This window comes from Camelus ferus, chromosome 21 (genome assembly GCF_009834535.1).
Source record: "Camelus ferus isolate YT-003-E chromosome 21, BCGSAC_Cfer_1.0, whole genome shotgun sequence".
Lineage (NCBI taxonomy): Eukaryota > Metazoa > Chordata > Mammalia > Artiodactyla > Camelidae > Camelus > Camelus ferus.
The window spans coordinates 17,132,956-17,160,041 of NC_045716.1; the positions used below are offsets into that span (position 1 = coordinate 17,132,956).

General features: G+C 45.6%; 1 protein-coding gene across 2 annotated transcripts in view; it reads right to left on the minus strand.

The window, feature by feature from the left end:
- C21H1orf226 (chromosome 21 C1orf226 homolog) overlaps positions 1-27,086 on the minus strand; it is a 281,437-nt gene that overhangs the window by 22,431 nt on the left and 231,920 nt on the right. For both annotated transcript variants that reach the window (XM_006173140.3, XM_006173139.3), the window contains exons 6-8: positions 18,980-19,121; positions 6,587-6,753; positions 4,747-4,926 (exon numbers count right to left, since the gene is read on the minus strand). In XM_006173140.3, coding sequence (XP_006173202.3) covers positions 4,747-4,926; positions 6,587-6,753; positions 18,980-19,121 — 489 coding nt within the window. The remainder of the gene's footprint in view (positions 1-4,746; positions 4,927-6,586; positions 6,754-18,979; positions 19,122-27,086) is intronic.

Genomic DNA, 27,086 nt, shown 5'->3' on the forward strand with positions numbered 1-27,086 from the left:
GTGAATGTAGTAGTCGGTACTGGGGGCCATTCATTACAGGTTCACTGAAGAACATCCCTAGATTTCCATTGGGAAGTCAGAGAATTAGGACTGGGGACAAAAGAGGAGTTCCCTCCTACAGAAGCCAGGGGAAAAAAGGTTGGAAGTTTGTTTTGCAGGTAACCCTTCCAGTGGCGGAGGTAACCTCAATACATAAAAGACGACCTCGAATTAAATGTCTCCATCACGAATCCACTGGTCCTCAGTACTACAAGAAAACGCTGTGCTTGCATGCTCCTTGTACTAGGTTAAGTAAGAATTCTAGCTTTGCAAATGCAGAGTTATAACACTTAGGTGTTTTCAAACCCTGGGAACATGAGAGCACATGCCGTTGCCGCTGCCCCAAACCAGCTCTAATGAGCCCTTCTGCTTCTGCAGCCATCAAAAGTGGCAGCAGGCTGAAGGCTCAGACCTCTCGCTGCAGCCGTCTGCACCACAGGGGAACGCAAACCAGGCCAAGTGGGGACAAAATGGCCTCACTTCCTTTACATTTGAGGAAATTTTATAGTCCCTGCATTTTGCATATGTATGTCTGGCCTTGAAGCACCTAAATGAGGCGGCATTATTTTCAGCCTTGGCTTGGGCAGTTGGCTACAGCTGTGCACACACTTCCGTGTACCACAGGGGCAGATACCACCACCTCCTCCCTACCAGATGGGATTTATTTGTATTCATCACACTCTTCTTTTAAAGCATCAAACACCTTTTGCAAAGGCAGGCCATATTAATTTCTGAAAAGGCAGGAGTTAGCTTTGCCTTTCCAGAGCTATGGGGTCTTTGGCAATCACTATTCCGGTCACAGACAAAGTCACCCTCCAGCTCTGTGCCACTTCCCGAAACTCGGATACCCACCCTCAACCCACCCAGCAACACCAGACCACTGCCCACTCGCTCTCCAGCCTACTTGCCTGGACTCCAGCTCCTCCGTAAGAAGTGGGGGCAGGGCCAGGCTGAAGTTAGGGAGCAGCAGGCACATGGAAATGGCAGTGGAGAGAACCAGAGCAATTCGCCCCCCCACACACACACACCCCGGACATACAAGCGGAGGCGGGCGGCGCTGTCTCACATGCATAAGGCAGGGACTTGGGCAGTGCACCCAGGGCGCTGGGGACTGGGAGAGGCCGCGAGGATGGATGCTAAATCTAGGGCCTGGGGGTGGGGTGCGGAGGGGTGCGCTGTTCCTCTGACTATAACTAGGGCACACACAATTGCAAAGCAAAGTAACTAAGCACTTGTTTCAGAACAAGTGCAAGTGGCAACAGGTAGAGGAGTCTTTAAATAGCAAATACTGAGCTGCGCTAACAATTTCCCCAAGAGCTGGGCCAGGAATTGGCAAAGTGAAGGAATCTGGCCTCCTTAACTGTTGCCAGTCAGCCACAGTGCCCGGATCAGTTCTGGAGCTATATGGGCCCAGCCCGTGGCCATGCGGGTGCCAGCTACAATCTCAGCTTTGGTTCAAGGCTTGGCTATATTCTCATTTGCACCCTTGAACTTCTGGTCCATCCAAAAGCAGGAAGCTAGTGCAGCCAGGCAAGCCTCATGCTGGGTGGGGAAAGTGCTCTGAGGGGCTTGGGGTTCACTATTTATACACTGAGGTCTAACCTAGAATCAGCTGAGCAGTACCTTTGCCCATGTACCTGTAGGGCCAGGGCAGACCCTTTCTAGACCAGCTCTGAACCAGTTTAGGGGGAGGCTGGGAGAGGTCTTGAGGTCTTAGACCAAATCAGAACACCATGAAGGAGATCTAAGCCTGGTCCCGATGACAACAGTAGAACCAGACTGGCTTGTGAGAATAAATGGGGGAGGGAGGCATAAATCATGCAACAAAGGACCCCAAGAGTGCACCTGTTTCCCAGAAGCTCTGTCTTTATCCTTAGCTCTTCCCAGGAGCCACATTAGGAGGATTTAGATGTGCCCAGAGAAAAGGAAAATGTGTTCCCACCTGAAGTGCTGAGGTCACAGTATTACCCACTGGAATTCTGGGGACTGCTGGTGGTTTAACAAAGAAAGACAGACATTTTGCAGTTTGGTGGCAATAGAATCGGACAGAATTAAGTAAAAACTGACCTCATGCTAGACACTGAAATCAATCCCACTGTGCAGAGAAACCAAGTATGCCGGATTTGATGTCTTTTAAATGCATGAAAGATGCCAAGAAGACCTGTCCACTGATCCACCTACATACCCTTTATAACTGTTTATACCCACAGATATGGGTACGAATAAGAAGCCTTTGGATCAATTGCTATAAAGAGAGTGGGAGAGGAAGGTGCAGAGAAAGCCGTAGCTGACGGCTGGTGTAGGACTGAATCAGTCTGGACAATAGATGAGGTGAGAGGTACAGCAATACCTCTGCTGCGTTCCTGGGCAGCAAAGCAAGATGCAAACTGAAGGGACTACCTATGCAGAGAGGGATAGAGAAGTCGGCTGGAGAAGCTGTCTGATGATCTCAAGGTCCTGTCTGACTTGAAGATTTCAGAAGTCTACGACCCCACCCAGGGTCATCTCATTAATGTGGGATATTGATGCACTCTGGTGGCCTTGCAATCATGTCACTGCCCGAACTGAGACTCAGCCAGGGGACCCCATCTATAATCAACAGATTCCAAATGCATGAGAGGCTGAGGGGGCCAGCCTGTGGAAGTGGCTGGAACAGAGAGAGGTTCATGAATGACCTACAAGCACCACATTCTTCCCCTCCCTTAGCCTCACTGTCTTCTAGGAGAGAAGCAATTAAAATAGGGCCAGGGCAGTCATCTTCCAGTGAGACAGATGCTTGATTCTGGACCAGAGAACCACCCTCAGGCTTCATTCTGGCGATGGGAGACCTGTTATCTCTCACAGGCCTTGTGACTTTGCAGACAGAGTGTGGGGCCTTCGACTGCCACAACACTAATCTCCTTGTACAGATTACACATTTGCAAATAGTTTCTTTTGTTATTTAGCAGTGACTTCAAATTCAAATGCCTCTCTGATAATATTCATCATGAAGATGCATCAAGCCCGTTCTTAGATAAATAATAATTTCTTGGCAATTGATATGCTGAAAGAGAAAAGTATCACCATTGGAGAATGGATTTGTATTCAATGGGAAACTTTTGGAAATGCTGTGAGTTCCGACTGGCCCTGTGCTGGAGTCCTCAGGCTTTGTGCTGGCGTCAGCCCTCACACCCCGGAGGTGGGGATTCTCGGAACTGCCGCGCCATTATTAACTAGAGGAGATGAATTCTGTCATTTGACAAAAGACAATGATTTTTTTCCCCCAAATATAAGAAGAAGCCATTGATGAGATTCTTCCTATTTGTTGCTGTTTTGGGAACACATGCGAATCCTCCCAGGATCAGTACACATCCTTTTGGTTCTGGATCAGGATTTTTAAAAAGGTTCAAATCACTTGGGAGCAGGGCCCCACTGACTCTACTCTCTTGAAACCCAGCTGCAAAAGGTGCCCATCAGGCTGGGACTCAGGCCCAGGTCAGTGCGAGACTGTTGTAAGAAGGTCTTTTTAAGACCCAAGTTGTTGCATCATTTTGATTAGGCTGCAGGGTGCTTCCTCAAGGGGTATGTGGGGGAAAAGAAAGCTCTGTCTGGGTGATTCACTTGACCGAGGGTCATGAGAAGAGTGAGCAGAAGAAATGACAAGGATCAATAACTGCTCCCTGGGGAAGTCTTCCCTGTTCTCACTACAGAAAGCAGAAAGCCGCAGAGGGCAGCCTGGCTAAGCAGATGTAGAATGCCTAAGCACAGAGCTGCCTTCCCAGAGCTCTCACCAGCTCTCCCAAACCCTTGGCCCCACTCTCTTCACTGTCTTCCTCTGCCCACCCCAGATCCTGATCCTGTCTGACTCTCACCTCAGGACTCAGCCTTTACTGGTACAAACGATCGAGTCTTCGCCATTCCCTGACTGCCCATGAGAAGACGAAGCTCAGACTCACGAGTTCCAAGGAAGATGTGGACCACAGTGCCCTCCACGGGAGCAAGCAGAAGAAATCCCTGCTAAAAGCAGCAGGGAAGTCGGCTCCCCCCTCCTTTATAAAGCAGCAGCAGCCCCACAAGTCTTCAGGGGTCAAACAGCACTTGGCTTCTGAAACCTAAGCCAATTCCCATTATGGCTCAAATACTACATTGAAGTTCCTGTAAGTTAAATCTCATTATGATGAACTCCAAGGACAATATGGTTATCAGATCCTGCCTGGAATGAGTGGATGACTAACGGAGGCATGGACACCTGTATGGACAAGGTGGGTGGGATTCCAGGATGGTAGCGGCCACAAGAGTGTTTGGCACAAATTCATACTTTAAGCTCTTTTAAAAGTGGTATCACGGAGTCACACCTGTTCTGACTCCAAAGGCGTCCCTGCCTACCCCAAACTCCAGGAGAAGAAGGCAGGAAAGGAAGGGTGGAATTATATGCATCTTGTTCCTTCGTAAGTTCAAGTCATTATCCAACAACATCCAGCCAAGCCAGCCAAGCCCAATTCAGAGCGGGGGATACACGAGAAACCAAAACATTTCTTCCCATTTCAACTGCATCCCCCATCTCTCCCATCCCCGCCTCCTCCGTTCCCCAACAAGCAACGATCCAACAGCATGAGCCATCCCCTCCAGCTCCCTAGGTTTTAAACCTGCCCTGTGTCCCTCGCTAGGGAAGGCGCGTCAAGCCCATGAGAGTGGAGCCTGCGAAGTAGGGAGGAGGCTGAGGAGAACCTGGGCCACAGCCACTTGTGTCTGCTGCTGCTGCTGCTGGAGGAGCTGCTGGAGGAGCTGCATCTGGTGGTGGGTGGACAGTGGTGTCCCCGTGCCCAAGCCCGGGGGCTTCGAGGAAGAAGAGGGCAGGAGCATCCTGGGTGAGGCTGTGAGCATGGGCTCCTGGGGGTGGGGTGCAACCTGGAGGAGAAGAGAAGACAGGACATGACCCTGGGCAGGCGCCATCTTTAGGGGCCTCACTGTAATACACAGAGCATGTACGAGGATGGGGTGAAATGGGCCACTTATAACCAAGAGCTGGAAATGCTGTGTCTTCAGTAGAACCATGGACGGAACCCGTGGAGGAGATGGTATGGCTACCTGGGTTGGGACAAGAGTCAGAAAACCCTATTTGGACACCTTAGTAACTGATGGGATGTGATGGAGACAAGGCAGCTGATACTGTCCCATCTCTTGCCCATAGCTTCCAACTAGACCATGTTGTTGAGTTACCCGAGGTTCTGGACTTAGAGGGATCTAGTTCTCTGAAAGATTTCGACCTGCCACCCCACTATGAGAACAGGAAGGAGGCGGCTTCCACCTTTACTTTACTGGATCCTTAGGGCTTCCTCCTCCAGGGTCTGCAGGGTTCTCCTGAGTTGGCCCCTGGAGGAAGAGGCCTGTGAGGGAGGGGCGCCAGCCCAGCACCTCCTGCTCCCACAGCGAGCGCCACCAGGGAAGAAAGTCTGCACACTAAAGCGGACAGTGCTCTGCAGAGCTCTCTCTGACAGGGGAAAGCAGCGTCCGTTCCCTTCCCGCCCGTCTCCCTCCTGGTGGTTGGACACTTTCACTCAGATAGCTTCTGTGATCCAGAGAAGTCTGGTTCACAGGGAGAGATTTTATTTCTTGCAATTCTACTGCTGGTCTCTCTTCAGATATGCAAGAGGAAGGCACCCACTGGCAGAGGGCTTTTGTACAAACTGGGGGCCGAAGAAAATACCAGGCGGACAGTCTGGAACTGTACTGCCCTTCAAACTGGACAGGCTTCTCCTCCTACTGAACTAGCCTGATGACCTCCATCCGAGAAAAGGCAGTGCATGATGGCGAAAGATGGAACTGGCTGGGAATCCAAGAGAAGGGCAATTTGTCAGGATTTTCCTTCTGTGTGTGGGGAGAGGGGTGGAGTAGGGGTGTTGTTTGTTTGTTTTGTCTTCTGGCTGGAATTTGGTCTCAGGTTCTTAGTTTCTTAACCTGGATCATATCAGGAACTCCTTGGGGTGTCCATCTTCTCACTCGTAAGATGTGAGGTTGGAGGTGATGATGCCTGAGGTGGTCCTGCAGTTTCTAACCTCCAATGGGCCAATTCCCAGTCTCCCCAGTGCTGTTACACAGGAGCAGCAAAGGCACACAACTGCCAGCTGCCGGCAGAGGAAGCCCACGCACTCTGGCCCGTCAGCTAAGCCCCAGGGGATCACGTGGTGTTGTGCAAGGATTAGCCTGGTACAGGTGCTGTGTAGGGATGAGGTGCCATCGAGGGTGCGGCTGCCAGTGGGAAGAAGGGGACCAGTACCGAGGAGACCTTGGAGAGGGGCGCACATCAGGAGTGAGCTCTGTGGCATCCTGACCCGCAGGAGCATCCAGTGTCCACACCCGGGGGCTGAACGTCTACAAGTCAGTCCCCTCTGAGAGGAAGTAAACCAAGCTCTGGAACCACCACTGTGCTGGGGAGTACCTCACTCTAAAGCTGACCCCACAGGGGCTAAGAGGTGGCTGATGGCGGCTGAGGCTGTGACACAGGCCACTCTGGGAGGTGACACGCGTGCAGACATGCAGATCACCTGGATGGGCCACTTCTGCTTACCTTGGAGTCTGTGTGGGAGCCTCCTTCCTTCCCTACAGCATCCAGGTCGGTCACACCTCGGCTGAACTCCAGGACGTCATTCCCTGGGAGCGGGGCCTCAACCGCGTCGATGTCCGTCTCCTCTGCGGCGGCCGTGGCAGCCCTCTCGGCCCCGGTGAGCTGGCGGCCTGCGGGACAACAGAGAAGGCAGGGCAGGGGGCGGCCACACAGCGACAGCGTCCTCCCTTCCCTACACTTCCGTTTTCAGTTGCGTCGTGCCCAGGGACGCCACTGGCCTCACAGCACTTTCGCATACCTTCCCACTCACGTCCACTAAATTTCTAATCCAATAAGATGTTCTCATTTTAATATCTTTGTAAAGTCCTGACGCAAAGACAAACATTTCCTCGAGCCTGGAGGTGACTGCTCTGCCAGGTTGGCATGATGCTTGTGTTGACAGGGTGTGGGGACCCTGGAAGACAGGGATGACAGTCATCTCAACCTCATCCAAGCTCAGGCGTGGAAACGGCCCAGGGAAAGTACCCTGAACTGGGCGTCCAGAGAGGTTGCGGTTTCCCCCTCCACGCTCTTAACAGACTGTCGGATAAGGGGCGAATCATCTCACCTCTGGGCTTCAGTTCCTGCAACTGTACGTTACAGGCCGAGTTAGATGGATGGGGGGTTGTAGGCATAAAAAATAAGAACAAGGAGATTTGAGGCACCATCCCACCCAGTATCAGTGTCCCACCATCAGAGCCTCACTCTGACCATCCCCCCAAGAGCAGAAGCTAGGGAAGGGGCCTGCAGAAGGCGGCACTGCTGGAGGAGAGACAGGTGGCTGGTTTTTCATGCCCTGTCTAGTCTATTTCCCACTGAAGACAGTGACCAATTCCCTGATCACATGCTCAACACATGTATGAAAGTCCTACTATTTCTTATTTTTTTCATTCCCCGTTCCTCTCTTTTTCTTGGTCTCCATAAAAACACCTGGTAAGTTCCTGGCATTTCCTGGGAAATATTTTTTTCTCTACATTTGGGATTAGGTTCATCACTACTGTCTTCAAATAAAATTTCTTAAAAGCTTTCAGAGACCAAGCACCAATAGTAAAACAGCACAGGCTAATGAGGTAAGTAGGAATTATGAAGAGCCGATTCCCTAATTCTCAAGCTAACCCAGGGAGCCCGGCCTTGGCCATCGGAGGGCTTGCCTTGGAGAACAAACAGTTCTAACAAGTCTCCCCATGCAAACCCACATGAGTCATCTGGGGAGGCAAGCCTGGGATTTAGAGAGCAAACAGTGTGTTTGGTTTCCTCCTGGCTGCTCTAGGAGCTGGGAGATGGACTGTCGAGGGTAGCAATGGTGTGTAACAGCAAGGATGGTCCTGGTCCATGGCCTGGGAGACCAGTAACCCAGCTCCTTTGTAAAGCAGCAGGCAGGAGCATAAAGAGCGGGCTGTTTTCTGTCATCTCCTGCACCTAGAAATGAGCTTCTTGACCATCAGGAGGTTTACCCTGTGAGAGGGAGGGCTGATGGATTCCCAGTAGGCGGATGGTGCTGGGAACTGAGCACCTGGTTCTCCTTGCCTGTGGAGGAGTGGACAGGGCGACACGGAACTGTGTTTGAGCAGGAGAGATTCCCATTGGTCACCAGGAGGGGCACCCTGCGTCCATCTGTCAGTGCACTTAATATCAGGTGTGCCCTTCTGGTCTTAAGGCCAAGGGTGTGCCTCGTTCATGTTTCTCAAGGATCTGGCACAGAGAACGTGTTCAGGAAATACTATTAAAAGAAATAGTGTCACAACAGGGTGGCAAAACAGGGAAGCGAGCTACAGGAGGAGGCTGCCCCTCATCCCTGGAGATCCTAATAGCAAGAACTAAGCAGTCCCTCCCCCACACCCCCCCCCCCCCCACAGAGCACCTGGAGATGTCCAGGCCAGAAGCCCAGAAGGGATCAGGAAACCTCTCAGGTTCTAGCTCTGCTTCTCAGAAGTCATTAAAAACTAAACTTGCCGGCCATTCTCTCTGTAGCGGTGGAGTTCCCAAACCAAGGCTGAAGTAAGTGAATCGCCAGTCACAGGACTCTTTCTGAGAGACTCCCTGCTACTCAGCGAGTTCTTGGATGATTACATTTGGAGTCGTGTCGATTTAATACGGCTAATGGGTAGAGATCAGTATAAGCACATGTATTTTATTGCACTTCACAGATATTGCAGTTTTACAAATTGAATGTCTGGGGCAAACCTGCACCAAGCTAATTTGCTGGCACCATTTTTCCAACAGTATTTGCTCAGTTTGTGTCTCTGTGCCATGTTTTGGCAATTTTCACAATATTTAAAGTTTTTCATTAGTTGTTATTAGTTGCTATTCATTATTTGTTATGGTGATCTGTAATCAGTGATCTTTGATGTTACTACTGTAATTGTTTTTGGGCAACATAAACTGCACCCATATAAAACGGCAACCTTAATGTATGTTGCATGTATTCTGACCGTTCCACTTGTCGGCCATCTCTGTCCCTTCCTCAGACCTCCTTTTTCCTAAGACACAACAATATTATAATTAGGCCAATTAATAAACCTGCAATGGCTCCTAAGTATTCAAGTGAAAGGAGGGGTCGCACATCTCTCACTTTAAATCAAAAGCTAGAAATGATTGAGCCGAGATAAGCCAAAAGCTAGTTAGCTAAGTTGTGAACACAAAGGAAAAGTTCTTGAAGAAGATTCAAAGTACTACTCCAGTGAACACAAGGATGATAAGAAACAGCCTAGTGCTGACATGGAGAAAGCTTCTGAGGTCTGGGTAGAAGGTCAAACCAGCCACAACATTCCCTGAAGCCAAAGCCCGAATCCAGAGGGAGGCCCTAACTCTCTTAAATTCTATGAAGGCTGAGAGGAGTTAGGTTTAAGAAAAGAAGGCCGTTTCTATAGCAAAAAAGTACCAGGTAAAGCAGTGGGTGCTGATGTAGGAACTGTAGCAAGTTATCCAGATGATCTAGTGAATATCGTTCATGAAGGTGAACAGCAGACTTCCCAAGTGCATGAAACAGCCTTATATTGGAAAGATGCTGCCATTCAGGACCTTCATAGCTAGAGAGGAAAAGTCGATACCTGGCTTCAAAGCTTCAAACGACAGGCTGACTCTCATTAGGGGCTAATGCAGCTGGTGACTTGAAGTTGAAGTCAATGCTCATTTACCATTCTGAAAATGGTAGGGTCCTCAAGAATTATGCTAAATCTACTCTACTTGTGAAGTGACAACAAAGGATTTAGAATATTATGTAAACTTAGTTGATAAAGCAGCAGCAGGGTTTGAAAGGAATGACTCCAATTATGAAAGAAGATCTATTGTGGTTGTAAAATGCCATAAAACAGCATTGCACGCTACAGAGAAATCGTTCCTGAAAAGAAAGTCAATCAATGTGGCAAACGTCATTGCTGACTTATTTTAAGAATTTGCCACAGTCAACCCAACCTTTAGTAACCACCACCCTGATCAGTCAGCGGCCATGAACAGAGGTAAGACTCTCCACCAGCAAAAAGACTACAGTTTGCTCAGATGATAGCATTTTTTAGCAATGAAGTATTTTTAATTGAGGTATGCACAGTTATTTTTGGTATAACACTATTGCACATTTAATGGCCTACAGTATAGTAGTCTATTATATTGTAGTCTGAACGTAATTTTTATCTGCATTGGGAAACCAAGAAGTTCGTGCCACTGGCTTTATTGCAATACTTTATTGCTGTGGTCTGAAACCAAACCCGCAGTATCTCCTAGGTATGCCTCTACAGTGAAACAGCTCTGTGAGAAGCGGAAGGGTAAAGCTGAGGTAGACAGACAGAGCCAGCTAGATGGAGGGATATTATTGTCGTATGTGTCTGCTAGCACACCAGGTAAGACAAGACCTGGAGGAGGGATCCACAGCAAATGGTCTTCTTCAGGTCCTATCAGACAAGGGAGAAGATCTGGTATTTGAACTCTGTGACATCAACAAGCCCAAGGAACAAGAAACGGTATGAGACTCTTCTGGCAAACTGGGGGACTTATGGAATTGGGCACGGTGGATTCCAAATTATAACAGGGAGAGGCAGGACTAAGCTTGAGGGTAGGGACAGCACTGTTTCTAAACTGTTGATTTAAACTGTTTATACCCGATACATTGGACAGTAACTAGACATGAGCTGATCTCATTCATTTACTTAACAAGCACCTTGTATATGAAAGAAATATTCTGGGCATAAAGATGAATAAGCAGACTCCATGCTTTCAATGCTTCCCCAGCCCGAGAGAGGAGACAGACATAAACCACAGATGCAGCATGAAGCTGTGTCATCTATAAGGGAGGGATCCAGAGTGCGGGACAACAGAAGAGGAGCATCTAGGTCAGGCGGAGGTTAGAGGGCAGAACAACACCTGAGGAAGGAGTGCCAGCTCAGGCAGGTGAAGAAGCAGGCAGAGAGCCCATAGAAGGCATTCTAGGCAGAGCAAGGCAGAGGCAATGACACTGAGGCATGGGAACCCACAGCATAGTGGGGGCACTGCAAATGACTCTGTAGGGAGGGGCCTGACCAGAAAGAGTTGAGATTTTATCTTGAAGGACAGAAAACAGGTGAGTAATACTAAAAGATTTTCATTCTCTCAAATTTCACCTTAGAGATGATGTGGAGAATAGATCCATGCTGGACAAGACAGCAATCCTCTAGGTTGAAAACACGAGGGCTTAAGCTCAGGAGATGGCAGTAACAGAGCACAGGGGGCAAATCTGAAATATCTTCAGGGAGCAGAAATCATAGGACTTGGTGACCAATTGTCCACTGAGGGTGAGAGGGAGGGAGAGAGAAGAATACATTTAGGATGAGTTTTAAAATTCTGACTTGGGTAACTGAGTAGAGACTGGCATCCTTCAGAGAAAATTCAAGAAAAGCAGGATTGTGGATACAAGTATGAAATTGCAGAGTCTGTAAGAGCCAACTGGAGATTATCCAGTATCCATAAGTGGAGGGTTCAGGAAAAAGGTCTAGCCTGGAGAGAAACATTAATTAAAATCACGAGAAGCCAAAAAGGGCACCAGGTCCCAAACCCAGGAGAAGCCCCTATACCTAAGGGGTAGGCAAAAAGAGGAGCCTACCAAGGATGCTGGAAAGCAGCTAGCACAGACAGAAGGAGAGAGTGGGGGAGGGGTGCCCCAGAAGCTCGGGAAGGGAGGTGCTTCATTCCCAGTGGTGCACACCGCAGAGAAAGGCTGGTTCAATTCGCTGACTAGGCGGCCCTTCATTGGCCTTGACTGGCTGTTTCAGGAAGGACTGGAAGGCAGCAGACACCAAATCACTGGAAGCGGAAGGGCTAATGGCAGGGGTGTGGTAAAACGAAGGCAATGAGTATAGATGTGTCTTACAAGAAGCTTGACTATGAAGAAAAGGAAAGCAATAAGGTTAGAGGGAGATGCGGGGACAAGGAAGGGTTTTTTTTGTTTTTATTTTTTTTTAAGATGGGAAAGACTTTACCTTATCTATCAGCAGTGAGGAAAAAGGTCAGCACAGTAGAAAGTTTAGGTAATGAATCAGGAGAGTGAGACAGCTGATGGCTCAGGGTTCAGGAACTGGCAAGGTGAGAGGGAAGGCAGATGCAGATGAAAGGGTTAATCTTGGACAGAAGGACATCATCCACCAAGACAGAAGGTAGGGACATGGGGAAAGCAGAAGGACTGCTGAACAGTGAAGTACCCTGGGGCCAAGTCTGGGGACCAAAGATGGGTAACGGACCACTGTCACAGGGCTAAAATGGATAGGTATCACTAGATTAATGCAGAACTTTTTACATGTCAATTATACCTCAAAAACAAAATGGTTGGGGAAAAAAAGAACAAAGGTTATCAGCTCAGTCCAAAAGTGCTTGAAATGACCAAATTTTGCCTCATAATTGCAATAGTAACAGCTTAAACTTCAATAATACTATGTTCCAGGCACTAGTTTAAGGGATTTACATGTATTAACTCATTTATCTTCATAACCATCCTAAGAGGTAGGCATAATCATTATCCCCATTTGACAGATGAAGAAACTGAGGCACACAGCTAGGCAGGCTGGAGCTGGGGCTCAAAGGCTTAGTGCTTTTAACCAGGGCACCACCTTGCCTCCCAACAGTCTCACTGCTTCCACCTGTAGTCCCAGCTACCCTGCTCTATCCTCTTCATTGCACTGACATTCTCTAAAATGATCCTGTTTGTCATCTGCTTGCATCCCCACCCCAGCTTTGAATGTGAGCTCCTTGCCAGCAGGGTCCTTGTTGCCTTGTTCACAGTATCCACAGAATCGAGTCTGGCACATGGGGAAACTTGATAAACATGTGTTGAATGAAGGAAGGGAACCGAAACTAAGAAGAAACAAAGGACCAGGCAGTTCTGGCCGGATGAGATGGAGGAGCAGGTGTGGTGGGAGCGCAGAAGTGACAGGAAGTCGGCGGTGTGCTTGCTTCTGAGTGAGCCGGATGCCCAGGTCTGGCAGATGTAACAGGTACACAGCAAGTACTTCTGAATCCATGGCTCACTGCCTAGTTGGTGAGAGTTTTATTTTTAAGAAGTTCTATTCTCCAAGGGGCTCCAAGCCCTTCCCCATGTTGGATTGCCTGCTGCCGTGGGAAGAGGAACGCCTCCAGGGGAACGAGATCTCTCCCAGGAAACCCTCTCCAGGAGTCAAAGAAACTGCACAGGGCAAAGCAAGGCAAGCAGAGCAGGGGCAGTGGCCCCATCTGGCTCTGAGCCCCGGGACTGGCCTAGGACAGCTGCTGCCAAAAGATACAAAGGGAAAATCTCCTCCGGGGTAGGGAACACTGGGAAGAACGAGAGAAGAAAGGCAGGCAGGCAGAGAGAGGGAGAGCGAGCGGGCACACACCATGAAAGTGAGGACCTTCATTAAAAGCACTGCTGAAACCCAGAAGGGAAAGGGCTGACATCAAAGAGACAGCAAAGCCTCTGCACTTCCCGATTCCCTCAGAGTAAACACGTTTCCTCTGCACAACAAAGGGCCTGCCGGCACATCACTGGGGTGGCTCCACCAGAAAAATAAACACTGCATTAAATGAAAAGCTCCCTAATGTGGAAGCAAGATTCTTGTTAAAAGGGGGGGAAAAACCTGCCAACCAACAGTTCTACTCTAGAGCTTCAAGGTGCCCTCTTCCTGAGAAAAATCCTAATGGAATCAATAAATGCTTCTGGGGTTGGGGGGGGGAGCATTTACAGAAAAAAGGAAAGCACATGGGGCCGTAAAAAGAAAGTGACTATGGGGCTGGGAAGTAAGCAGTCTACCTTGATAAGAAAAAACTTCCCATCGCAGATCTGTAGAATCCCAAGTGCTTATAATACTCAGAGTAGGTTTCACTTCATGGCAATGGCACTACGCCACAATCAGAGGGCACCTGATTAATCATTTAACGTGGACCTGTCATAAAATCACAGGACTTCTTGTCCAATGCCCCTCACTGCATAGATGGGGTCATGTAGTTCAAGACTCGGAACTGGAGAACGAGCTAATTGCTAGCATGTATTTAGAGTATGTCATATGCTAGGCACGGTGCTGATTTATATGCATCACCTCACACCTGGCAGATAAGAAAGATCCAGAGAGGCTATCAAATTTGCTGAGGATCGCCCAGCTGAGAAGCAGTCGAGTTGGGATCCAAACTGAGCTGTTCAGGCACCAGAACTCAAGCTCTCAGCTGCTCCTCTAGTCTGCTGGTCCAGCATGCTCTCCATCACACCATGCTGTCTTTTCATTTCTGTGATGGTTAATTTTGTTTGCCAACTTGGCTGGGCCATGGTGTCCAGATACTTGACCAAACATTATTCTAGGTGTTGCTGTGAAAGTATTTTTCAGATGAGAGTAACATTTAAATTAGTACACACTCTGGGTAAAGCCGATTACCCTCCATAACGTAGGTGGGCTTCATCCAATGAGTTGAAGGTCTTAACAGAAAAAAGAAGATGACTTCCCCAGAAGAAGAGGGAATTCTGCCAGCAGCCCACCTTTTTTTTTTTCTTACATATAGTTGATTTACAATGTTGTATTTCTGGTATACAGCATAGTGATTCAGTTCTGTTCCATTGATCCATATGTCTGTTTTGTGCCAACACCATGCTGTTTTGATTACTGCAGCTTTGTAGTATCATCTGAAGTCTGGGAGGGTTATGCCTCCAGCTTTGTTCCTTTGCCTCAGTGTTGTTTTGACAATTTGGGGTCTTTTGTGATTCCATATAAATTTTTTTCTTTTTTTTTTTTTTTTGTTGAAGTATGTCTGATTTACAATGTTGTGTTAGTTTCTGGTGTACAGTATAGTGATTCAGCTTTACATATATATATTCTTTTTCATTATATTTTATTATAATATGTTGAATATATTTCCCTGTGCTATACTGTAGGACTTTGTTTATCTATTTTATATTAGCAGTTTTTCCTAGAGATTATCATAATAAGAGAAGTCAGTCAGAAAGAGAAAGACAAATATCATATGATATCACTTACATGTAAAATCTAAAAAAAAAAAGATAAAAAAATGAATTTATTTACAAAACAGAAACAGACTCACAGACATAGAAAACAAACTTATGGCTACCAAAGGGGAAAGATGGATAGGGATAAATTAGGAGTTTGGGATTAGCAGATACCATGTAAATTTTCAGATTATTTGTACTAGTTCCATGAAAAATATCCTGGGTAATTTGACAGGGATTGCATTAAATCTGTAGATTGCTTTGGGTAGTATGGCCATTTTAGCAATATCAATTCTTTCAATACAAGAGCATGCAATATCTCTTCATTTCTTTAAATCTTCTTTAATTTCCTTTATCAATGTTTTATAGTTCTCAGCATATAAGTCTTTCACCTCCTTGGTCAGGTTTATTCCTAAGTATTTTTTTTTTTTTGACACAATTCTAAAAGGGATTTTTTTTTACTTTCTTTTTGTGATATTTCATTGTTAGTGTAAAGAAATGCAACAGATTTCTGTATGTTAATCTTGTGTCCTGCTACCTTGCTGAGTTCATTTGTCAGCTCTAGTAGTTTTTGTGTGGAGTCTTTAGGGTTTTCTATATATAGTATCATGTCATCTGCATACAGTGACAATTTTACCTCTTCCCTTCCAATCTGGATCCCTTTTATTTCTTTTCCCTGTCTGGTTGCTGTGGCTAGGGCTTCCAATACTATGTTGAATAGAAGTGGCGAGAGTGGGCATCTTTGTGTTGTTCCAGATTTCAGGTGGAAAGCTTTCAGTTTTACCCCACTGAGTACTACGCTGGCTACAGGTTTGTCATAAACAGCTTTTATTCTGTTGAGATATGTTCCCTCTACATCCACTTTGGTAGAGTTTTTTTTATCATAAATGGATGTTGAATTTTTTCAACAGCAGACCACCTTTGAATTTGAACTGCAACTTTTTCCAGGGTTTGCATTCTTCGAGCCTACCTGCAGATTTCGAATTAGCCACTCCTCCACAATCACATGAACCAGTTCCTTAAAATCAGTGTGTGTGTGTGTGTGTGTGTGTGTGTGTGTGTCTCCCTAATACAATTTTCATCTCTCCACAGGCCACGTCCTCATTTACGAGTTGAGGTGAGCCCCTGCTACTTCTCTGACTCTGCAGGGATGTCACTGATATACAGAGAGCACATCCAACCCACGCTTGACCTCCTTAAAGAGGTGTCTACACTCAGTGCTTTGACATCTTAGAAAGTACATGATACATCCAGGGACAGGAAGGAGCTCAAGGTGCTAGGGAAGGAGTGAGGGAAGACACGAAGAGGAAAGGACAGGAAAGGATCCCTACTGGAATCTCTACTGACTCCCAAAGACACTCCTTCCTAGTGTCACAGGAAATCATATCAACCCTCCCCACCCAGGAGATCCCTGCGGGGGCTGGAAGTGGAAGGAAGGTGTAGCTCCCCCTGCAGGAGGGAAATAAGACCTGCCCCTCAGAACAGTCGGTGTGAAATGCTATCCACACAACTCTTCTCTCCAAAAGGCCAAAGCATACCACCCTGACCTCTTGCAAAAAGCTGAGAAGTAGGTTCTGATTAGGTATGTGGATCAAGCTCCTCATACAGGAGTTCTGTGATAAGAACAAAGTTCAAACACTCACCCTCTCGGTAACCTCCCTGTGTCCAACCCCTTTCACTCCAGGAATAAATGGCTTCACCAGAGATAATGCCCTTTACTTTTTGGTTGGAATTTCTTTATATATGTGCATCCTGGCTGCCAGTGGTACTGTGGGCTTGAAAGCCTTTGAGATTTAGCTGTGACTCCCCAGCAACAAGGAGCAGGGCACGACCAAAGAATAGTCAACAATGTAAAGGCATCAATCTTCTCCAGCTAGCAGCTCTGAGGGCAGATCCTCCAGTTCAGAAGTGAGATCAGCTTCTGTTCTCTGAGCAACATGGCCAGTTATAGGTCTGGTATAAGGAAAAGTAAATCTTTCTCCCACTACAGCCATCTAGTTCCTCTTCCCAGAATGAACCACAGTTACCAGTATCTTAACCAGTATCATTCTGGAGATGTTCTATGCATGATAAGTACACATGTGTTTTCATCTGTCATATATGTGTATGTACACACACCTACACTTACATATTTTTATACAATATAATTGGTAGTACATAATATCCACACTGCTGCACCTTGGTTTTTTTTTTTTAAACTCAACAAAATACCTTGGAGATGCCTTTATCAGTTCAGTCAACTCATTCTTTTTTAGAAGCTGTACAATATTCCATTATTTGAAACCGTAATTTAAGATTCCTTCTTTCTATTTCCAATTTTTTGCCTTTATAACAAACTCTTTGCTTACATAACTTTATATATGCATCATTTCACACATCTATGGGTTTACCGTTAAGATAAATTCTTAGAAGGGACTTTGAGGGTAATTTGGGGGTCAAAGGCATGTGAACATTGAAATTTAATGATTCCCATATTTTTTTCTCCATAGGGATTCTTACCTTCATTACACACCATATTAACGTATGTCTGGGTTTATTTCTGAGCTTTCTATTCTGATCTGTTCAGGCACTTATATCAGCACAGTTTTATCTATTATAGCTTTATAATATGTTTTTGTATCTGGAAAGCCACTCCTCTGTCATCACTCATCTTTTCCAGAATTTTTTCTACTCTTGTTTTTTTCTCATATTTTTAAATAATAATAGCTAATATGTATTGGGTGTGTACCATGTGCCCAGCACCAGACTTGGCATTTTATGTATCTGCTCATCTAATCATCACCGTAATTCTATGAGGCAGACACTACTACTATTCCTATTTTTCCAGAAGAGAAAATTAAGGCACAGAGAGGTTATGGAACTTGCCCAAAATCATAGAGTCAGTGACCAGTACAGCTAGAATGTAAGAGTCTCCACTCTTCACCAGTTTGCCATACTGCTTATTACAGTATGAGACTTATTTTGCTGTTTTCTGACTTCCAGAGTTGAATGTTTAACTTGATTTTCTTGATTAATCATCTATTAATATAAATAATTGAAACTTTGATTTTCCTCTGAGTACTGCTTTATCTGTATCCCGTAAGTTTTGAATATTTTAGCTTCTCAAGGTGCTTCCTTTGCTGTTAAAAATTTGTAGTGTTAAGTTTATAGGTTAATATAAGGAGAAATAATATTTTTATGATGTTGTGGTTTCCCAACCAAGAACTTTTCAATTTTTACAATATTCTTCAAATAAAACCCATTTTTACTTTGATTATTCATAGGCATTCTATCTTTTTTGTTATTTTAATGGATTTTTCCCCTACTATGACTTCCCACTGATGTTGTTAGACTAGAAAAATCATAGCTATCTATATTTACTTATTGGACCTCATCTCTTTAACTAAATTCTCTGATTTCTAATAGCTTTCAGTTTATTTTCATGAGTTTTCCACATAAAAAATAACATAAATAATATTAACTTTTTACCTGCTCTTTTCTAATGCTCATATTTTTCCCCATGTTTACTTTTAGATGATAGAGATGATAAAAGAGACACCTTCGCCTTATTCCTGACTTTTAAACAGACTTAAAGATTAGAGATATTGGAATAATGTCCACTTTGAGGCTTTACAGAGCTAGAGAATTTAGAAACAGGGAGGAAAAACCTACTTAGATAATTGTTTATCTTCTTTCTAATTTGTTTAATGAAGGTGCTTTTATATTGAAATTTTCTTTGGGGTCACATTTGGTAGCATAAGCAGCTCTACCTTTAAAATATGTTTCCTGAGACCCAGTTTAAATGCTTCTTTGTTTGACAGTTTAAACATATTTAATATTCGATTACAATAACACATGACCGATTGCTTGCAGCTTCGTGGAATGATCCACCACCTCATGCTGTGCGTCCACCTGCCTGGTCACCCACATCCACAGGATGTGGTGCCTACCTGGGTCCCCCGAGCTGTTGCTGTTCCTCTCACTCTCCCCGTCCTCCTGGCCATCTGCGTTCTGCTGTGTGTGCTGTAGGCTCAGCTTGTGGCAGACCTCGAAGGCTTGCCCCACCGTCCGGACGATTCGCATAGCTTGGCTCTGGGAAGGAAAAAGGAAAGGAAGGAGTGAAGGCCAGGGAGACCCCCTAAAAGGGCACAAGAAGGGCCAAGGTGAGAGAGGATGTGCAAGAGAAACCTATGAAGCCAGCAAAGGAAAGAGGTAGAAAAATCTAATGTTGCTTGGATGTGCACCTACTCACAAAGAAGAATGAGAAGACATTTTCCCTTCCTGAAATATGCCAGAAAATAGAAACTGTCACAATGGTTCTGAAACAATCACTCAACTGAAGGGCAGATAGCAAACAGCCCAATTCTGGACTTAGCCCAATTCTTTCTCCCAAGTTTAATAAAAATGGTTGATATGCTTCAGAATCCTTTGCCAACCATTATCAAATGTTCTACGGGTTCATCACACTAAGAGTAACAGCTTTTTTCTTCTTTTTTCTGTTGGAAATGGTGGGTTCCCCTGGTGCTCCTGCAGACAGGCTGCAGTGATAAGAGCCTGAGAAGCCATGGTCTAAACAGCACAACCAGCTGAAGCCCAGAGACCAAGTTCCCCACAACACCCCCAGTAGCCAACTAAATATAAGGTGAGCTTTTTAGTCTTGCTGTAAAGACTCACTTGGGTGGGTCCCTTCTTTGGCTCCCTCCTTCCCTCCCTCCTTCCTTCCTGTTTTTGCTATTTAACCTCTTCCTTTAACCGCCCAAGCCCAAGCACTGAGCTTGACCCTAGGTCTCAGTGTTCCACTAACTAACTCAGTGAGAACAGCAGGAAAGAGCACAAAAGAGCCTGCCTGTGCCTGAGCGGAGTCTTATGCGACCCACACAGGCCACGAGGAACAACCACATGCAGGGTTTTCAGGGCATGGTCTCCAAAGTGGATAACCGATTATAACTTGATAATCAGTCAGCTTTCACTTTCTTTCAAAGACTGAGTTCCATGTGAGCTCTGCAGAGTTTAAGAGCGCAGGCCAGGAAAGCTCAGCTCACTGTTCCCTTTACCCCCATGGTCTCCAACCATTCCATCACCACAGACTACAGTTTATTTTACTGTGGCTGCACCCTATGCCTCGAGTCTAAGATTAATCACCCTCTGAATGACCTGATGTCAGGTCAGCTGTGCCCACCTAGTGACACGATACAGCTCACCCACCATATTAAAAAAGCCCCCACAGTAACATCAGCAGTCAAGCAGGGCTTCCCAACAGCAAACTGGTACAAATACAGACAAAGGCAGGGTCCGGTGTTTTGATAAGCCTATAAGGCCTTGTTGTGGGTAAACGTATGATTCACTTATGCTTTTCCTAATATGGCAATTAGTTCATATTTCTCCAGTGCTATCTTCATGAACCCCTAGGGGCCTTGGACCCCATGCTCTAATCCACTCTCTGCTTGGTCTAACTCCACAAATTGCTACCCTTACTATTATTCTCAAGCCTAGTATTACTTCTATGTTCCTGCTTTCTATCTCAGGCCAGAGTATTCATGTTAGTATAAAAAGGCACCTTGGCCAACCCTCATCCATGCCTACCTCAATCTCAGTCTACTTCTATTCCTCCTGATGGTCCTTAACTCAGACCACTTCCTAGAAGTGACTGTCTTAGAGTTAAATCTCTCTCAATCCATGGTGTGAACTCCAGGGATGTTCTTAACATCTCTCACCTGGAACATCCTGACGTGTCTGGATGACGAGAATGTTAATTGAGGCAGGACGAGATGGGTAACTTCTGTGGGATCCCCCACCTGGTGGTAGATCAGAGCCTCTGTCCTCTATGTCCAACCTTAACTTCCCCCTGTTTTCCGAAAGTCAGGCATAGGCCCTTCCACACACAAGTTTGTATGACCTAAGAGACAACTGCTTTATCTGCACTGGAAGATGAGGAGCAGCAGGCACCGGTCGTAAGCAAGAAGTCCCCATCTTTCTCATTCCCAAAATATACAAAAAGGCATGATTTAGAGGGCACGGTCCCTATCCAAAGCAGGCCAAGCACACCACAGCTTTTTACATCTCCCTGGGCAATCAAACTGTGCTCTGGTGAGGAGGCTGGGCCAGGAATCTCCATCCCCAGGTGAAAAAGGAGAAGGTTCGGTTCCACTCAAGGCCTCCCCAGATTGTTGTTGCTTAATCCCTTTATGAGAATGAGAGCAGACTTCCTGTGGTTAATTTTTTTTACAGCAAAGCTCATCACCAGTTTACCAAACCTTAGAGATGCTGTATTCTGCCTACCAAATATAGTCAGTGTCCATTACACAGAGCCCTTCCCCTTTTCCCTTCTTCCCTGACTTTTGGAAAAGTTGCTCTTAGGCATCTTTACAAGAGGCAGAAAAGGAAAAATTTCAGGGGTCTAGAAATAAAATATGGTTAAGTCCAAATGATATGTAGAGATTAAGCATTTTAATTTCATTACTTCCTCATCTTACATAAATTAACCCAGATAAATCATACTATTTGAAAAAGGTTCTGCAAAGACTGAGTTAGTCTTTCCCCAATTTTATCATTCCTAGAGTACAAACCCAGTTTCTCTCCTTAAAATATACAGTTATATAGAAAATTCCAAATTTACTACCACATCTGCTGCTATAAAATCTCAGATTCTCCTAAGGAGGACACATTACGAATTCCACCAACTCTGTAAGTCACAGACACTTCCCTTAACTAACTTTTAAGATGATATTAAAACTGGAAATGTCCTCAAACAAGTGTCCCTGAGTCTATGGGATTAGACAGGGGTTGGGGACAGGATTTCTAAACTTCTCTTTGGAAGGAAACACTCAGATTTAAATAAGAGGACATAGTTGGTGGGAAATGACTTTTCAGAGAACCTGCATTTCTCATGCATCAGCCAACAATGGATGAGGGGATACACTCAGGACTGAGCTTCTGAAGAACCTGGACTCCAGCTCAAACCTCTATTCTGCCATCTTCATCAAAGATTAATGTATGACACATATACACCAGTTGCAACCAACTATTTGAAAGCCAAAATGAGGGGGAGGGTATTGCTCAAAGTGATAGAGCGCATGTTTAGCATGCATGAGGTCCTGGGTTCAATTCCCAGTACTTCCTCTAAAAAGTAAATAAATAAATAAATCTAATTACCGCCCCCCCCCCCAAGCCCCTAAAACCCAAACAGTTGTAAGGAAATGGGTTGATTTTAATGCTTAATATTCATACTCTCCATGTTTCATTTTCACATTTTAGTACATTTACTAGGAGAGGCAACTGACCCTGCCCCTCTATCTGATTCCAGTAGAAAATGCAGACTTAGGGGTCAGTGGTCCTGACTTCCGTATGTTAGAAATGACTTCCCACTTCCTCGGCCTCTGATTTCCTTCCTCACCTCCCTTTATCACAGCCTTTCTACAGAACATCTCTGTAACTTGAACTGAAAAATGGAGTCATCAATTTTATAGCCTCTCCTCTGCCACATAAATAAGTAACTGCATGGCTAACATCCATGACAGCACCTCCCACGGTGCTTGCCCTATACCAAGTGCTCCAGAAACACTTTATTATGAATACAGAATTCACTGCACCAAAAGGCAATTAAGACAGAAAATAAATAGTAGCTCAGGAAAAGCTGGGTTTACTTTATCAATAATAGAAACACGAAGACATGAAGGGAATCGCCTTTTAGGTAAGTATGTTAGCATCAAAGGGGCTAAAGCTACCACCTCTCCACCCCCAGAGCAATGGAGAAGAACTGGGCCCAATGATCTCTGTGCTGAGCTAGTACGATGGTTTCTGCTGTGAGGAAGTTGTTGAGGAAGAGTTCCAGATCGGCACATTCAGGGCTAAATGGTTTCGTTTCGATTCATCCTTTATTCCTCTTTCATGTGAAGGCTGTATTTCCACTCACAGTAAAAGGACACAGTAGCATGTTTTATCAAGAGCACTTGAATATGCAATCAAGCTACACTATTTGCTTTACGGAGTGAGTATACACATGTAAAAGAACTGCTCTTCCCCTTACCACCTAGCAGCCAGAAGGGGCTAGATGGCGCCTGATTCTCTCACAAGTGGCCATGTGAGCTCAGATGCCCCTGGACCTTTCAGACTCTCCTTCCTTCAACAGTGAAAAGCCTACTTTTAGAAGATTCTGTTTAAGAACCTGTTGGGGGAAACTTACTTGAAGGTGGCTAGGAGGGCCAACCCGCACCTGGCAGGGGCTGTCTATCCCACCACTGGTGCCACCTGCTCCCTGCATGGCCATGCTGGCCCCTGTGTGCTAGGCCTACCCGACTTGGTGACTGGGCTTTCCAGGCTTCTAAGCAAGAACACTGGTTCCGCACACACCTTGGAATGTAGAAATCACACATGCTTGTACTTACAGTTAACATGCCAGGTCTAACCCAAGAGGGACAAGCTATAAGAACCCCTTTGATCAGTCCCTACTGGTCACTACAAAGCAGAGTCTCACATCTCATGACCTTTGGAAATCCAACTGGGGTTTTAAAGATGTGAAGGTAGCCAGGTACAAAGCAGAGCAAATAAGTAATATGTTGGGGAAGCAGCCTTTTCCAGCTCCAGGATCTGGCCATTCTCTGGAATTTACTAGTTTTTTTTTTTTTTTAAACATCATTATTCTGCATTATTTCTGTACAGATCCAGCTTACTGTTACATAAGTCCCTGAAAGTACTTGGCCACATGGGTCAAATCTTCCTGTCCAAAAGCCATTTTGTATTAGCAACTCCAGAGCATTTGTGGGCTTTAGTTGTCAAGATTAGGTTGGATATGATTGCTTTGATGTTTTCAAAGCAGAGAAGGCACGTCTAGCCTCAGAGTGGCTCTCAGCTGCAGATGGAGAGCACTGAACTCACGGGAGTGCCAATTACAGCAATTTTATAAAAACAGGGCTGGAAAAGAAGCTGTCTTAGAACTTTATACTACTTACTCAAACGGCGCACAGAAATGTTTCTTTAAACCATCTCCTTGTTCATGTTGACAAAACCCTCTCCCTTCCACTCTCAGGCCATCTCTCAATCCAGCACAGAAGTCAAGCCAAGATGCAAAGCACAGCTATTCTTTCCGGTATGCCTAACGTTGGTACCAACTATATACCTAGCAGGCATCAATATTTGATGAACTGCAACAACAATCAAGAAGATAACACTATATTCTCAGTGAGAGCAGGTTGTCTACTCAAAAGCAGACAAAAGCCTGCAGTGGTTCCTATACGAAGACAGAAATCAAAAGGCTGATTCCTGTACTTCACTGGTCCACATAAAAATCAGAGTTGATGTTTTTCTGTCCTCCTTTTAAATGACCTTATTGTTGGTTGGTCCTGTAAACTTTCGGGAATCTTTTGAGGTAATTACTATTGGTCTTAGTATGCAGCTGATTTAATAAACAACCTTGGGCACTGTTTTGAATTTCACTGTCCTGGAAAAAGCTCTCTCAACTTCGCAGCCCATGGAGATGATTAAAGGAGTCATCAGGTAAGTAAGGAAAGTCAAAAAGCTCAAAATGAGAGGTGTGTATGAAGATGAAGACAATGATAATAACGAACATGACCACAGGAAGAGGATGAAGAGCCGAGTGGGGGCACACTTCTTACAAGAAAGTGTCTTCCTTGGTCTAGCAGCTCTACTCTAGTTTACTTCTCCCCCACCCCCAACTCTGTATCTTCTGAGCACTTGAGATTTATCTGCCTAGTGCTTCTGAATCCTAGGGAAATGGGGCCCAGCAAGTCAGTTCTAGGACAGCTCACAGCTTTATAATTCTGTTCATCTATCACAGCAAGAAGTACAGTGTCCTTCTCTTGACCTTCAGCAGCACAGAATCTCAACAAAAACAGGACTCAGGGTCATGTTTCTTTAATGTGTTTTTGAACCTTAGTAAAAGATTTAAGCTTATATCTACCAAATGACTGCAGTCTACAGAATCTGCAGTGCTGAAGTGAGAAAATACATCAGGACTTTCACAGTGAAGAAGACCCAACGTACTAAGACTCTGAAATGGGAGACGGGTTTGGTTTCTGTCTAACAGGTTCGTTAATGGCCTTGATCATATAATTAGATCAAGGTGATGTCTTGGACACTAGAAGACTGCTCACTCTGGGGAAAGTTTCGTTCCAAAGCAGGTATGACTTCCAACATTGACAGAAGACAGTGGATCTTAAAATTTCCAATGGCCTGCTAGGTGTTTCCTTGTTCTCTGCTGGTCCATGAACCACAGTCCCAGAGAGAAAAGAAGGCCAAGTAACAGCTGTCAGTCGCTCAGTACTGTCAGTAACCAGCTAGGTGACCGTGGGCAAGTTAAATCACTTTTCCATGTACTGATTTCCTCTCCATAACCAGACAGGTTGGGACTAGATGAGTTCTGAGACTTACGATTTCTGTATTTTGACTTCCCAACCCAGTCCCACCCCAACACTTAAGATATATAAACTTAGGACCTATCTCTCCTCCATATCTTAAGCCTGACCAGGAAAGTGACTTATTCTTTAGCACATGACTGTCACCATCTTTCAAAATCCACTGCCAGCTCTAAAGGACTGTTAAACTTCTCAGCTGTGGTCCCTAATCTGATGGCGACAGCATTACAGGAGGAAATGATTTCTCCTAACCCAAACCAATTGGGCTGTGATTGTAGGCAGAACGATTTCAAGGAGCTGCCCGGGAAGATAATGGGGAGATTCCCGGGGCTCCTGTTAATCACTAACACTTCACACACAGTCACACTTAATCAGGGCGGACAGCCTCGTCCTCCTGGGGCCGGGAGGAAATGACAGGAGCGTGACATCCACTCCGCAGGAGAGGTCAAGAGACCATGCAGAGCCTGCGCGAGAGGCAAAGGGCCTTGAAAATGAATACTATCATTCTATCCCCCAGGGAGGAGAAACAGGAAAGCCGTGTCATTAGGAGGTGTCTCCAATGGATGTTCCACACGAGGAAAAGGCCCCCCCCTTCCTTTCTGGCACTAGTCTGAATAGTGCTGGGACCCCCCGCCCTATCACCCTGGCAGTCCTTCCCAGTCACATAAGATTTGTTCCCTGAAGATCACCTCACTCCACACACAAAAATCAGCATTCCTGAATGCCTTTCCTCTTATTTGGTAGCTGGAGACACTCAAGTGCAGAGAGGTTCATGTGTCTTCTATGAGTTTCGTGTAACAGACTTCAATGGCCAAAACTCTGGACTGGGAAGCAGGAAGCCCAGTTCTTATCTCAGTGGCACTACTGACTCCCTGTGCGACCAATGGCAATTTACTGCCCTGGACCCTTTTTTCCTCCAACTGTGAAGTGGAGTCAATACTGATCAGACAAAGATACTAAGAGAGAGAGAAAAAAAAGGAAAATCTATGTCAAGTGACTTGGGCCATTCAGAGGTAAGGAGCTCTTCATATCCCAGGAACGATTATAGTAGAACCCATTTGCAAACAGGTCTTGGAGAACAAGGCTACTCCTCAGTGACTGCAAGTTCCTGATGAAGATAATACAATGCGGTGGTTAAGAAGGTGAGCCCCCGAGTCCAGCTTTCTGGGTTCAGTTCTGACTCTACCACTTATTGTGAGTTATGTCCCTTGAGCATCCAGTTTCTCATCTATAAAATGAAGAGCATGGTGATACCTACCTCACAGCACTGCTGTGGAGATGAAATGAGACAACACATAGGAAGAGTTTAGAACGGTCACAGACACACAGTCAGCAACCAAAAGCGATTAGATATTACCATCTTACTTAATATAAGGCTACAACTTGGATAATTCAGAGTATTACTCTAAACTATAGGCGATTAGCTGGTGGTATGTTATCCTCCTGCAACATTGTGGTATCAAGCTTCTATTGAAAGCCCAACTGAAAAAAAATCAGCTCAAGATGAGAACCACATTGGCTGCATATGTGAGTAACTAAAGGCAGAGCCACAGGTATGGAATAACAACTGTGCTGGGAGCCAGGTACAGGGAGGAGCTGAGACACCTGACCTAGGTTCTCAACCAACAGAAAAGGCAACCCTGTTCCCCGTGGTGAAGGTAAAGGGAAATGTGCCTTGGATGCACAC